This window comes from Hibiscus syriacus, unplaced genomic scaffold (assembly GCF_006381635.1).
Source record: "Hibiscus syriacus cultivar Baekdansim isolate YM2019G1 unplaced genomic scaffold, ASM638163v2 tig00111303_pilon, whole genome shotgun sequence".
Lineage (NCBI taxonomy): Eukaryota > Viridiplantae > Streptophyta > Magnoliopsida > Malvales > Malvaceae > Hibiscus > Hibiscus syriacus.
The window spans coordinates 920,185-936,974 of NW_024063049.1; the positions used below are offsets into that span (position 1 = coordinate 920,185).

At 34.1% G+C, this 16,790-nt stretch overlaps 1 protein-coding gene across 1 annotated transcript; it reads left to right on the plus strand.

Moving 5' to 3' along the window:
• The first annotated feature begins 9,347 nt into the window (after positions 1-9,347).
• Positions 9,348-10,691, plus strand: LOC120158113 (probable sarcosine oxidase). The gene has a single exon (XM_039169042.1). The coding sequence runs from the start codon at positions 9,381-9,383 to the stop codon at positions 10,614-10,616; it is 1,236 nt and encodes a 411-aa protein (XP_039024973.1). The 5' UTR covers positions 9,348-9,380; the 3' UTR covers positions 10,617-10,691.
• The last annotated feature ends 6,099 nt before the right edge of the window (positions 10,692-16,790 follow it).

The window sequence follows — 16,790 nt, forward strand, 5'->3', positions numbered from 1 at the left end:
ATCCCGGAAAAATTTCTAAAAAATATTTTGAGCGATTTTGAGATACTTACAAAGATCGGTTCAAATTTTTGAACGGCAGAGAGCTTGATTTCAACTCGGCCGAATCTTTGACTACTCTACCTCCTCACGCGTCACCGTCGACTGAGACTGAGGATGACACCGGCAGACTCAAAACGGCATAAGGAACACGATGGTGCAGGAGGTGTTGTAAACGGAGCAACGATCGGCGGTGAATTTGAGATTTTCCCGGCGATAGAGCTAAAAAAATCGATGCTTTGACTTGAAATTCACGACGTTTGGCAGCGTTTCGCTTCAATTAATTTAAGGGGATTGTTCCTAACTCGATAACGAACACGATGGTGCTTTCAAAACGATGATCGGAATTCGGACGGCGTCGGGATCTAAGTCGGAAACCGGCGTAGGGGGAAGGGAATTTGGGAGCAATTGAGGTGTGGAAACAGAAAACCACGTTTATAACATAACATACCTAACTTTCTTGGGTAAATTCAGGGCTTGGTCCTTGAATTTTCTTTAACTCTAAAACAAGCTCCAAGTTTTTAAATCTTTCAATTTAGTCCCCACAATTTACCGATTTTCACAATTAAAACCTCCAATTTCAATTAAATATTATTTAAAAAATATCCGGGTTGTTATATGTGTGATAATAGGTTATATGATTCCATGAGATGAAATATACGTGAAAGTGATATGACTTATATGTGTTATACTAGAATGTTACATGATATGTTATGTATGCTAAATAAGTGATGTGAATACATGTTAGTGTAATAAGCTAGGTTAAATGTTATAACTGAATGAAGGGATTGTATGAGAATATGTATATGCGAACACGTGTTATGAGATAAGAATCATGACTATGAGCTATGTGAAAAAGAATACAAGTAAAGGTGAAAAGCTATGTGATAAGTGAATGTGAATTACATGGAAATATGCTATATGAAAGTGAACTATGTGCCTACGTGAATATGTGAAAAGATATAAAAGGTAATGCCCATGTCATGTGTTATGAGAGTTATAGCTACAATTGGCATACCAAGAGTCGAGGGATTATCAGTGGTCCTTCGAGACACAGTGGTCCTACGGGACACAGTGGTCTTACGGGACAAATTTCTACGCGCCCCTAGTGGGATTTATACGAGCTGTGGTGACAACATTGTGCACAACCTCTATGTACTCACATACCTTAAGTTCTCAAAAGAGTGCATGAGCTTTAAAGATAATAAATATGTGTTATGATAATGTATGTGTTCTTTGTGAAATGATATTTGTGCTATATGACATGTATAAATTATAAGCTCAGAATCATATGATAATAGAAAAGAAGTTAATGATAATGAGTGCATATGTGTTTTGTGATAAGAGATGACATGTGATTATATACGATATGACATTAGTATTTATTCATGTATTAGTGTGTTTTGGAGTTATATTATACGTTTATGTCAAATATATGCTTAGATGATATAATAGAATTAATGACAAGGAAATAAGTAATGATAAATATATTAATGATTGGTTCAATAGGTATGTAATTATGATGTGTATTATATGATATCTGTATGCATTTGTTAGTTTGCATTGTGCATTTACATATCTCACTAAGTCTATGACTTAGCGTGTAATTGTCTTATACGTAAGTGTGGATAAGTCAGAAGATCAAGCTTCGGATCCGTAAAGCAGCATATCTCCGCGCAAAGTTCAGATCAGAAATATCTTGTAAAGTATGTTCTGTTATGTAAAATAGTATGTTGGCATGTAAACATAGTTATTAAAAATGTACGCTCTGATGGAGTCTGTTAAGGTTTTAACATGATTATGTAAAAGATTTTTTTTTTTTTAATTTTCTATGGTTTTGTAAAAGTACATGTTTGACTAGTCAGTAACACCCCCAACCCGTACCCGACCCGGATACGAGTCTGAGGTGTCACATTGACTTTTCAAACTTTGACTAATGACAAAAACTCGAGAAAATTTAAAACTTTCATTAAAGTCACAGCGGTTTGTTTAACTCAATCAATTAGTACATGCCAACTATATTCAATATATATAATACATCTAATTCAAGACATCTTTTTTGATCTGATCTTCGGTAAGAAGTAACTGACCGGTCTTGCTCCTCTTCACTTTTCTTCTAGCTTTCCGGAACCTACGTGTGAAACACTCACACGCTAATTTGATGACTTAGTGAGGCATAAAAACATATAACCACTACTAATGCATTCATAATCTATACTTATTATATCATACAAAATCATACATTCTGTCATGCACCCACTATCCACTTGTACACACACATCATTCACATATTCTTATAACAGGTTTCATAGCACAAAACATGTAAATCATATGTAAGGTATTTATTATTATCTCTTTATTAGTCTTATTTTCGTTCTTTATTTTTTTGTCATATGCTCTTACATCAATTCCTCTTAACCAAGCTATATACACATCATCATATCACATATATCACTTCACACCATAAAGATTACAAACCAATCACATACTATCATGCAAGGTTCTTTTATATTATTTCCTTTATTAGCCCATGTACACATGTGAGAACCATAGATATGTGAGTCTATAGAGGTTGTGCACTAATGCTGTCACCACAGCTCGTATAATTGCACCGAAGTGCCACGTAGAATTGCACCGGAGTACCGCATAGAATTGCACCGTAGTGCCATATAATAATGTCTATAAGGACCACATATCATTCATTAAGAATCATATACATATACTAGGGGATCAAGTATGTGTCTCACAAGACTTCACACATGTTCCAAAGAATATATATATATATCCCGAAGGACTGCGTAGACCCTCGACTCTTGGCGTGCCAACTATACCCCTAGCTCTCAAGACACATAACATGGGCATTTTCTTTTATACTTATCATTTCACATAACACATAGTTCACTTTCACATATCACGTAGCTTATATAACTTTTCGTGTCATTTTACATTTCTTGACACCTTGCTTACATTCTATTATTATGACTTTTCATAATTACACATACACATAATCTTATAGTTCATTCACATGGCTCATCATAAATTTTCATAAGATCACACCCATTCACGTAGTTCATTTCCATATAATTCACCTGTACCTATTTGGTTTCTCATATAATCACAGAGTCTTATAATATTTCATACGACCTCATACATCACATCACCTAGATACATACTCAAATACTCATAGTTATATAGTACTTAAATTATTCCTATTCACATCATTCATGGTCATATTTATAAACATGCATTTTATATTCTATGTGCATATCATCACTTTATATCCAAATCTCCTAAGTGATATATTATTCTCAGTTCCTTTTATAGTTCAGTCTTATCTAGTTTTCCTCTATTCTCCATAAATCTTATAACTCTAATGCACAATTTCCCATAATTGATCATATCATTACTTACTTGTCTCATTTATATTTCTATTATTTATATAACCTTTACACATGTTTACCTAATTCAGTTTCATATACTTATCGCATATGCAAGTCTTCTAAAAAATTATCATCAAAAGCTCCTATAACATCTTCATATAGCTTCATAGGTCTTTACCATATAATTGGTCTTACATATCCCTATAACCAGTTCTATCAATATCTCCTAATATATATATATATATATATATATATATATATATATATATATCTATTAATCTCATATTGTTCTATAGGTCAATGTTATTTAACTTATCTCACATTTTATTTAATCCCTTAAGTTGATTCCACCAATTCCCTTATATCTAAATAAGGTAATTTATATCTTGTTCCATATTTTATGTCACTTTCTCTTGTTAACACATAAGTCGTGGTTACCTTACATAATTTGTGATCCTATAACTTATATCACATGTTCATATAACAATTTTCCTATAATACATAAATCATTGTCATATAACTCATATCATATAAATTCATACCACATAACATATAATACGAACAAAACATATTCACACAATATCAAACATAATCATACTTCTACTCCTACAATCATATTGGAAACAGACTTTTCGTAAGTCCAATTTCCATATTCAATATGTATATATATTATAATAACATGCACTCACCTGGCATCACTAGTCAATACCGATCTCTTATCTTTCCTTGATCGATCTTACTTGCCAAATATTCTGGAATTGTTTTACGTTTAGAATCTACATAAATATACATTTTAAGGCAATTATTAGATACCTACACCTTGTAATTGGATACTAGCAACTTACACGAACCTATTAAACCAATATTCACAACTTTTCTTTAGGGGGAATCGATTCCCCCATGACATTCTGTAAATTCTGGTTCGTTTGAGGGGGTATCGGTTCCCCTTGAATGGGTACCGATTCCCCTAGCCCAGAAATCACATTTTGAGCTCGAAAATCACTTCATTTTCAGTTCCACACTTCCTATTTCACTTCCTTTAATATTCTTAACTCAAATATACATACTTAAACTAATAAATTTTCATTCAATATCTCTTTAACTTAAAAATCCACTCCTCCACATAGCATTCAAGAATCATACCAATTTTTTCATGTTACACAAACTTAATTCTAACACTTCTAGCTTCTTATTCTCATAGATGACAAGTCAAATTCAACTTCCAATTTGAGTAATGAACTCTATTCCAAAAATTTCATTCAAAAACTCTTAATCTTTAATCTCTCCTAATTCCACCATCATTTGTTTTAAAGATGATTTAAGCTTTCCTTAAGCTTAATTATCATCCAATAATCATAACCAAATCCTAAATTCAACTAAATATCAACTAACAAGAGATCTTACCTTTGCTTATGGCTTCACGGTGGAAAAGAAGAGAATGAAGAAGAGAAGTCTGGAACTCTCTCATAATTCCCACGTTTTATAATACTCAAAAAGGGAAGATAAAAATCTTTCCCATGAAAAGACCATTTTGCCCCTTTAGTTCATCCATCTTTGCTATTTAATCCAATATTAAAATTCTTTACTTAACTCCTGAGACTTTTAATTTATTTCTAAATTAAGCACAAAACTTTCAAAATTTGCAATTTAGTCACTGACCCTGATTTGAGATGTTACAGGGTATTACAATATAAAACAACCATATAACATATAGGGTTTATGGATCATATGAGTAATAATTGGCTCGCGAGATTGAACGGATTGAGAGGAGTTGGTCGAGCTGTCGAATAGTCGGGAGAGTCTCGTGTACCTTCAAATAACAATATCTTATACCAGTCATTAACCTTAATTTAATTATTCTTAAATAAAATACTTATGTAAATATGCATGTTCAGGTTTGACGGTCAATTCGGAGGCTTTCGGGTTCGAATATGACAAAAAGGACGTCGAATTTGGACTTAGTACGTTGAAAACATAAAATATGACTTTTCAAAAAATTTGACTTTTTGATCAAAGTCAAAGTCAACTTTGGTCTAAGTCAACGGTCAATCAAAGTCAATGAGTTGACTTTATTCGGGTTGACTCAACTCAACACAGTTTGGTCTGATTGGACTAGTTCGGTTTGAATGGACCCGTTCCAGGAGGCTTTTGGACTGGCAGAGGAGCCCCACACACATTGTTGATCCGTGGCGGCGCATGCAGTAGAGACAGATGTCATTTTAGATAGCTGATCACTCTCGATTCAACGATTAACCTACTCCAACTAATATTAAGTCCAAAATTACCTCAAAAACACACCAAAATCACCAAAAAAACATCCAGGAACTTACCCCCAATGGTGGACGACGACTACGCGACGATCCTTAACGAGTTTTGATCGCACGACGCTAGGAACACAACGGTGGAGGTGGTGAGGTGAGACGACCACTGATCGACAAAAATCGTTAATAAATAGTGGTGTGATTTGGTTTATCCCGTGGTTATTCGCGATGAATTTTACAGTGAACGATGCCAATTTTCAGTGAGAGGTTGGAGGGATGTGGGTGGTGGTGTGCTCAATGACGGTCGGATGACGATGGATTTGGTGGAGGCCGACAGTGAGGTTAGAGATTTGGGAGAGTTTGGGAAATTAGTTCTGGAATGGGTAATGGGTTTTTGGGTGTTATAACCCGAAACTTAAACAATAAAAGATATATTTAATTAATAATATCACAAACAGTGACTTAGCCTAAATTGTAGGGTGATGGCTAGTATACCAGGGGATAGGGGTTTGAAACCCTACAACCATACATTTATTTTTTTTTCATTTTTCCTTACCGAAAAATGGGCAAATTCAAGGTTAAGTCACTGAACTTCCTACAGGTTTAAAACCGAGCCACAAGCTTTTGAAACTTGCAGTTTTGTCCATAAATCAACCAAATTAATTTATTTTAAAAAAATGGGAGTGTGACATCTTGAGTTAATTACAACAACTCTTTAAATTATAACTCATATTTTAAATTAGTCTTGAAATTCTTGAACATTTTAATTTATTCTTCAAACTTTGAATTTCATTTTAAGCCTCCCCTTAGGTTTTGAATATTCTAAATTTATTATCAAATTATGATCATCATTCTATATTAATCCTCAAACTTTTGAATATTCCAATTTCATCCCTGAACTTTTGAATGACTTTGGGGGATGTTATTGGATGTTCAAAAGTTTGGGATTGATTTAGAATGAAATTCATAATTTGAGGATGAATTTGAATCGTTCAAAAGTTTGGATATCCATTTAGAATAAGAGCTATAGTTGAGGATAAAATTGTAATGTTCAAAAGTTTAAGCATTAATTTAAAATGAGTATTGTTGTTTAGAGATGTGTTGGCAATTAATATTATTATGAATATAGTTTTGTATATTTTTTATATGAATATAATGTTTAAATTATTCACAACTTTTTAAAGCAAGAATCAATTGTACTTAAGCACACTTGAACTCACGTATATTTAGATTTTAAAACATTAATAATATTAATCGAATTAATATTGAATCAACTTAAAACTAAACTTGAATACATAATGAATGAAGTTATATCATATCTATTGATCATTTCACCTATAATTATTTATTGGGTAAATTATATATATATATATATATATATATATATATATATATATTTACGTAAAATATTTTATTTAGTAATTCATATGTTTAACAAAATTTAACATAATAGAAACACATTACAAAGTGGATACAAAAATTTACTATATAAATGAGTCTAAATATGTTTTTTTCATTGTTTTTCTTTTGATTTCTTTTTATATTTTTTTATCGTCAGTAGTAACATTAGTTTTAAATTAATTGATGATTGTTCACCTTTTTTTCCCTTCATTTCCACTTTTCCTTTTATTCAGATTTTCGATTAACCATCTCGTACTATTAAAAATAATAATCTTCTTATCAGTTAATCTTCCATTTTTTATAAGTAAATTATGAATGATTTATTTGTTTTTGTAGTACTTTCTCTTTTTTAGAATTAAATTTGACATCATCTTTTTAGTTGTTTTTTATTTAGTCACCAAAGATAGATCGTGATTGAAATGTGATCAAGTTCGTTTATTAATATATTATCATTATCATATGTATTTTTATGTTAATATTGATGGTGTCTGTATTTCACTATTGATAATGGTGCTTGTTTGTATTTACCCTTTTTTCAAGTTATTTATTTGACTTTTTAGCTCTTTTATTATATGATTTATTAAACCGGTTAAACAATTTAATTTACATGTGTAATATATTTATTAAATATTTAAAATATATTTAAAAAATGTAACCAATTTAATTAATATAATTTATTAAACATTACAAATATATTTCAATCTTTTATCTTTTAAAATTTGTAGCGGGAGAGAGTAAGGGCGTTTGCTGCCAATATTCGGTTTGTTTCCGAAGACATTTGGGCCAGCTTCTGATGCGCGAATGTGAATCTGGATCATGTTCTTGGGGCCATATTCTGGGTTTCCATCACAAAATGTAAAGACCAAAAGCTGATGAGATGAAATGTTACCTTTTTTAAATAAAAAAAAAAAATCAATGCGCGGTGTGGGTCACGTGACGAGAACAACCAAGCTGGCACCGACAGTGATGAAATTAAGAAAGGAAAATGGTGAGTCATGGGTGACGAGCAGTCGCCCAGAAACAACACATTTCCAGTCATCATCCACTACTCTGCAGATTGTTACAGCTGTAGAGCCGCAACTTTATATTTTAATTTTAGAATATGCATTAGGTATCAAAGATCCTCCCATTTTGGAATCTCTTTAAAACCTACACCACATATATGATACGAAACAGTTAAAGTACATTTTCAACCATAAAAAAGACATATATATTAACCATTCACTAATTGAACTTTGATAATTACATATATTCATATTTATTTTTCCTATGTCAATGGATATAATAATAACAATGATAATAATAAGGTGGGCCATTGAAGAAAGCGAAAGCATAAATGGATGGAGATAGAACAAGTAAGCCATGTTGCACATATAAAACATGCAAACATGACAAAGATGGGCTATCCAAAAGATTCTCCTCTGTAACAAACTAACAATTATCATTTCATTTGGTCACATATTTCACTCATTTTTTTATTAAAAATTAAAAGTTAAACTCAAGATAGATAAAAATTGATCTGAATATTATTTTTTATTCAATTGGTTTTAAGTTTAGAAAAAAAATTATTTTATCCGATTTGAGTTTAGAATTTTTTTTATTTAATTTGATTTGAATTTAGAAAGATTTTGTTCGACTATATTTTTAGAGTAAAAACTCACATTTGGCTTGATTCGCCTCAAATACAAATAAAAATTATATTTTATTGGGTAAAACAAGAACCTAACTGAAAAAATATAAAGAGAGGAATATTATAACAATTATTTCTAAATATATAACTATCAATCATTTATTATTATATTCCGTCGAGTCGAACATTTTTCACCTTAAATTTAAACCCAACCTTATTCTTTAGAAAATCTAACTCAATACAGATCTAATTCTTTAAGAAAAATGTAATCAAAACTCGTTAAATATAAATGTAATATACATCTCTAATTCAAATATTAATATTATAAATAATAAAACTGAATTAATTGAGCCAAATTATATGTTATTCTTTCTAAATTATTTTTATCTATAATTCTAAATTTAAAATACATTATAGAAGATACGATAAAAAATGTTATCATTAGCCTTTTAATTTTGGCAGTTTATGATGCCATTGACATATATGAGCTTTCCGTATGAACTACGGAATATATCAATCAAATGAGGAAGAAAATAATATCAGAGCTGATGGCAATAATGAAATTTCCTACCGCAGCTACTTGCTTACCATTATAAATGTTCTGTCACTATATGAAAATAATAATATCCAGCCAAGCTGAAAGGAACTGCTAAGACTTGTTGTCAGGCTAAGATGGGATATTCCGGTGACGAATTTGACGTTATTGTAGTAGGCGCCGGCGTCATGGGGAGCTCCACGGCGTACCAGCTAGCCAAGAGAGGCCAGAGAACACTTCTTCTCGAGCAGTTTGACTTCCTGCACCACCGCGGTTCTTCCCACGGCGAGTCTCGAACCATACGAGCAACATACCCCGAAGACTACTACTTCAGCTTGGTGACTGAGTCGTATCGGTTATGGGAGCAGGCTCAGGCCGAAATCGGCTTCAGGGTCTACTTCAAGACCCAACACTTGGACATGGGACCAGCCGATGCCAAGAGTCTGTTATCAGTCATCGCCTCGTGTCGAAAAAACGCCGTCCCACACCAGGTTCTCAACCGCAGGCAAGTCACTGAAAGATTCTCCGGTCGGATAGACATACCGGACGATTGGATTGGCGTGTCGTGTGAGCTGGGCGGTGTCATCAAGCCCACCAAGGCGGTATCGATGTTTCAAACACTTGCTCTAAAGAATGGTGCATTCCTTAGAGACAACATCGAAGTGATTAATATAGCCAAAGATGGAGACCGAGGCGTGACGGTAACCGCAAGCAACGGTGAAAAGTTTCGCGGTAAAAAATGTGTGGTAACCGCCGGTGCTTGGATGAGAAAGTTGGTTAAAACAGTCAGTGGAATTGAACTACCGATTCAACCATTGGAAACCAATGTATGTTATTGGAGGATCAAGGAAGGACACGAGGGTAAGTATGCGATCGGGAGCGATTTCCCGACGTTCGCTAGTTACGGAAAGCCATACATATACGGCACACCATCGTTGGAGTACCCAGGGCTGATCAAAGCAGCAGTGCATGGGGGTTACCAATGTGACCCGGACAAAAGGCCATGGGGACCTGGATTTGTACCGGACACATTGAAGCAATGGATCGAGCAGAGGTTTAAAGGGTCGGTCGATTCGAGTCGACCTGCTGCGACTCAACTGTGCGTGTACTCGATGACACCCGATGAAGATTTCGTGATAGATTTCCTGGGAGGGGAGTTCGGGAAACATGTGGTGATTGGAGGTGGGTTTTCAGGCCATGGGTTCAAGATGTCACCTGCTGTTGGGAAGGTACTGGCTGATTTAGTGCTTACAGGAGAGGCAAAAGGCGTTGAGCTAAAGCACTTCAGGATAGAAAGATTCCAAGAGAATCCCAGAGGAAATATTAAAGATTATGAAGATCAAGTTGGGCTATTATTGAAAAGTACACTGTGAATTAGTAATACCCAAAACTTGTATTTGTATCACTTAATTTGATGTTTCAGTGAATAATATGCAATTTTCATGGAATGACTTGCAGTGTTTTCCTCTAGCACATGATAGACATCCCTTTCCTCTCAAAATCTGCAACGTTTTCCATATTTCTATTGACTTGCAGTGTTTTTCTCTAGCAATTTTCCTTCCCATTTCTTGGAGCAAGCCTCCCCTGTACCGAGTACCAAAAATAACCAATCTTTTTGAACATGTCACAGTTTTTCATGGCCAATTCTCACATTTGCCTTCCCTTTCCAATTAGTCTATAGAAACACCTGCAAGGCAGTCTTTATCACTAGCAACTCATCTTCAAACAGATCAATCGGACCAAAGAAAATCGCAGAAACAGAAATGGGTAGACTGGGAAATTCAATTTTACTCGGGTCAGAATCCTCCCAACTGGGGTTGAATCAAAGAACAGCATTGGAGCTTTGAAGATGGCATTGGTTAGACCAAAGAAGAAGGCTTTAGAAGCTTTTAATCCTCAAAACATCTGTCTCAAGTTGAAAATTCATGAAATTCTACACGCTTCATAGTTTGAAAACACAATTGTAATACTTGGAATATTATGTTTAAATCTTAAATCTTAGACCCTGCAATAAGACTAACCATATCTCGGAAGAGCTCCTCAAGTGACCTTGGTAGAGTCAAGTCCCAAAAATTCTTTGTAGTCAAAAGGTTTGAAGAACAAGCCATTGTGGGCATCTACAAGCTCTTCTGAAACCTTGCAAATGCTGTATCTTACCTTGTTTCCCTTCATCACAACGCGGTGATGACGGAGACAATCGACTGTTTCACCATACCTGCAATAACCCAATTGAAACAACATAATAGCCACGAATGGGCTTGTCAGAAACATAGAGTTCTTTTGTTCATAAAGGCAGATCAAACAGCTCTTCCAGCGCTCCAAGCGGTGCCTTTCGAAGATCCAGGACTTGGTTGAACATAGCCGCATTTTTCTCCTCTGCCTCCTAAAATAGTAAGCCGCATTAGAATTAAATCTTCAAAGCGTAATTACAAAAGAATACTAAAAAACAAGCTGATAATGATATACTTTCTTATCTCGTTTTGCCTTTCTCTGCTCCTCAATTTTCTTTTTTCTCATGGGGAGTCTTTAGTGCGTCATCCTCTTCTTCAGCCGGTGAGTTCAAAGGAGAATCTACAACTTTAGACAGCACCTGCATTTCAAATTCCATTGTTCATAAGAATGCAAGATTGTATGCGTAAAATATATGTGTTTTAATTGACCATGACTAATGTTTCTTTGATAATGTGCTTAATTTAGTTAATATTTTACTTTTAAATTATTCTTTAATCATTGATTTTTGTGGTTTATTTATTCATTTTAATTTATTTTCTATACAGGACGTAAAATTATAGAAATTGCACAAAAAAGACACAATTCTGCAGATTTTTATTTTCAGAATCAAAGCTGGCTAGAATTCGGATTTGGATTAAACTCAAATTTAGGATAATATTTTAAACATTATATTTTATCTTTGTATTTTAGTTTAAATAGGTTTTTAGTATTTTAATTAAGTTTTAGGATATTATTTTTATATTTTATCTTTATCTTTGTATTTTAGTTTAAATAGGTTTTAGTATTTTAATTAGGATTTATAATATTATATTATTTTTTTAGGTATTTTAGTTTAAATAGTTTTAAGTGTTTTAATTAGGATTTAAGATATTTTAGTTTGTTTTTAGGATTTTGAAGGTTATAAATACCCTCTAAGGATGAGCCTAGAAACATATCTCTCTCATTTGAGAATAAAATCTTCTTTTTCTCTCTATTTTTTTGCATACTTTTCTATTATGCTAAGTATGACTTTGGTTATGCTTAGCTAATTTTCTTTCAAGCCGAAGCCTAAAGCGAAGGCTCAATTCCAAACGTAAGAATTGTAAGGTACTTAAATCGCTTCGGATTTTCTCTATGTTTTCTGAAGCTTACTTTTCAAATCAAAACTATTTCGACATTGGTTCGGATATTGTTATGGTTAATGTTTGAAGAATGATTTGCTTATTGAAGCATATTCAACTTCCCGAGAACACACTTAGCAAAAATTGTTTGCTAAGAGGAAACTGAGATCGGAATTCGTTGTTGTTGAAGCGACACAATCCGAGTTGGCAGCGAAGAATTGTTCTTGTAAGCTTACGTGAATCTTGAAGTAAAAATTTGTTTCGATGATCCGAGGAATTTGAGGCGAAGCTGAAGTCTGAGGCTGCTTTCACAATAAGTTTCTCTTTATCTTAATCTCTTTAATTTGTTTATTTAATTATTATTTTTTCTTTTATTTAATTCTTATTTTTTTATTTTAACCATAACTTTAAAAAAAATCATTCTTTTATATTTATTACTATTAATATTTATTATTATATTATTTTTTTTATTTTAATATATCTTTTCAACTTCATCTGAAATTCTATCTTTTTCTAAAATCAAGAAAGAGTTTTATTAAATCAGAAACACCACAGTCCCTGTGGATCGACCCTGCTTCTCTATACTACATTTTCATTTTTATTTATTAAGAAACCAAGAATTATTTTGATAGCAAAACGACGGTTATCAAATTGGCGCCGTTGCCGGGGACTAACGACAAGTACTGATTTATTTTTCTAGTTTTTGATTTATGACCAGAAGTAACCCAGGTGAATTAGTAGATATAGATCTAGAGATCGAAGTACAAGCACGAAGAATCCACGCACAAACGCTTCGAAAAAAGAGAAAAAGACAAGAAGAACAAGAGCAAAGTTTAGAAGCAGAATCAATTCCAGAGACAGACTCTGAAGCAGACGCATACAACATCCCGATGGCAGAAGAACAAACGATCCGAGAGCTAGCCACAGCTCCTGTCACTCAGACGCCATTATACATTAATTTTCCTAGTGGCGGGACTCCATTTCAATTAAAGATAGGACTTATTCATCTTCTTCCCACTTTCCACGGCTTTCCCACTGAAGATCCGTACAAACACTTGTTGGAATTCCACATGGTTTGCACTAGCATGAAACCACATGGTTTGCACTAGCATGAAACCACAAGGAGTCACTTAGGATCAAATTAAATTGAGAGCTTTCTCTTTCTCTTTATCTGACTTGGCTAAAGATTTATTATTTTATTTACCTCCAAATTCAGTTAATTCATGGGCTGACATGAATCGAATTTTTCTTGACAGGTTCTTTCCAGCGACTAAAGCAATCGAGTTACGAAGGAACATTCTTTCCATTCAGTAAAAGAGCGAAGAAAGTCTTTATGACTATTGGGAGCGATTTAAAAAGCTTTGTGCACGTTGTCCGCAATATGGATTAAGTGAGCAAACGTTACTTCAATACTTTTATGAAGGTCTTTTACCAATGGAGATGAAAATGGTGGATGCCACCAGTGGAGGAGCATTAGTTAACATGACCCCAACAACAGCAAGGGAATTGATTTCAACCATGGAAGCCAACTCTGAACAGTTTTCGAGTGAACCCAGCCGACGGGTTCACGAGATAAGTACGTTTTCCCTTGAAAATAAATTAGATAAATTAACTGAAGTAGTTAATTCACTTGTTGCAGGAAAATCTGGAGCAACAAGAGCATGTGGGATATGCACAAAGCTATACCATCCGACGGATTGCTGCCCGCTGATACAAGAAAGAGGCAATGCAAAAAATCAATGCAGTAGGGAACTTTCCAGATCCTCCACAAAGACAATACAACCCATACAACAATACTTACAATCCAGGATGGCGAGACCACTCAAACTTCAGCTATGCGGCAAATCAGAGACCAACTTATCAACAAAGGCCTCATCCTCAACAACAAACGCAAAACTCATCATTGGAGGAACTCATAGGAAAGTTAGCAATTTCACAATAAAAGTTCATTGCATCCCAAGAAAAATTCCAAAACCGAACCAAAACGCATCTTCAAGAGTTAGATAATCAAGTAAGCCGACTAGCTCAAACTATGGGAAAATTGGAATCACAAGGAAAACTACCTTCTCAAACGGAGTTAAATCCGAGAAAGAATGTTAGTGCCATCACACTCAGAAGTGGAAAAGTTATCTCACCTAAAGTTCCAGCAGAAAAAGTCGCACATCAGGAAGAACAAGAGGAAAACACCACCTCCAGAAATACAAGGTACGTCTGACTCACATCCTTCTCTTTCTTCTCATGAAATCACACCACCACCCTTCCCATCAAGGTTGATGAAGCGTGATAAAAGAGCTGAAGAAAGGGAGATCTTAGAGGTTTTCCAAAAAGTTCAAGTCAGCATACCTCTTCTTGAAGTAATTCGACAAGTACCAAGGTATGCTCGATTTTTAAAAGAACTTTGCATTACAAAGAGGAAATTAATGGGACACGAAAAGGTAAATTTTGGAGAACATGTTTCTGCAAATTTTCAACGAAAACTCCCACCAAAGATGAAGGATCAAGGTATGTTCGCTATACCTTACAAAATAGGTAATTTCAAAATTAAACGTGCAATGTGTGACTTAGGAGCTTCAATTAATGTTATGACATTTTCTATATATAAAATGATTACTAACGAGCCTTTGAAGGAAACAGGAATAACCATACAGTTGGTTGATCGATATGTGATCTATCCAGTGGGAGTAATGGAAAACGTCTTGGTAAAGGTCGATGTATTATTATTTCCTGCAGATTTCTATGTCATTGACATGGAACATGATAGTTCGGATTCTTATTCCGAGGTACTCTTAGGCCGACCCTTCCTAAGCACAGCACATACAAAGATCGATGTTAGAAGTGGTATACTAACAATGGAATGATGGTGAGATCTTTGAATTTGATGTTTACAAAGCAATGAAATGCCCCTGATCATGTTGAAAGAATTAATTTTGTTGATATTATATATCCTTTAATTGATGAATATATTGAATCTAATTTTTCTTATGATCTTTTTAAGGATCCTGAACTTTGCCACGAAGATAAAAAAAGGGAGTTTGAAAATATTAATTCAATCAATTATGATTTATCTTTATATTCCTCTAAAACTAAAATTTTACCTTCTGTTTTGCAGGACCTGAGGTAGAATCGAAGCAATTACCGGAGCATTTGAAATATGTTGTTTTGGACGAAAATGAAACTTTACCAGTGATCATCTCAAGTAAATTATCCAAAGGAGAAGAGGAAGCTTTGGTAGCGATATTACGCTCTCACAAAGAAGCCATAGGATGGACCATTGCCGACATTAAAGGATTAAGTCCCTCGACTTGCATGCATAAGATCAAAGTCGAAGAAGGAGCAATGCCATCACGTGAAGGACAACGTCGATTAAATCACTGATGATGGAAGTAGTAAAGAAAGAAATTCAGAAACCCCTTGACGCTGACGTAATATATCCAATTTCGGATATTAATTGGGTAAGTCCAATTCATGTGGTTCCCAAGAAAACGGGAGTCACAGTGGTCGAAAATCAAGAAGGGGAGTTAGTGCCAACAAGAGTTCAAAATGGATGGCGAGTTTGTATTGATTACAGGAAGTTGAACTCTCTTACTCGAAAAGATCATTTTCCTCTTCCTTTTATAGATCAAATGATTGAAAGATTAGCTGGGAAAACTCATTATTGTTGTCTTGATGGTTTTTTCAGGTTTTTTCCAAATCCCAGTGGCGCCAGAGGATCAAGAAAAAATGACTTTTACTTATCCATTCGGTACATTTGCATATAGACGAATGCCCTTTGGTCTTTATAACGCACCAGCCACCTTCCAAAGATGCATGCTAAGTATATTTTCCGACTATGTGGAGAAGGGCATCGAAGTCTTTATGGATGACTTCACGGTTTATGGTAACTCTTTTAATGAATGTCTTGATAATTTAACTAATGTTCTTAAAAGATGCTTAGAATATAACCTTGTTTTGAAATATGAAAATGTCATTTTATGGTTGATAAAGGGTTAATTTTAGGTCATATTGTTTCCTCAAAAGGGATTGTGGTTGATAAAGCTAAAACAGATGTTATACGCTCACTTCCTCACCCCACAACTGTGAGGGAAATTCGTTCTTTTCTTGGCCATGCAGGATTTTACCGCAGGTTTATTAAGGACTTTTCGAAGATAGCACAACCTTTATGCAATCTACTTCAAAAGGATCAAGACTTTGACTTTAATTCAAAATGCAAAGAGT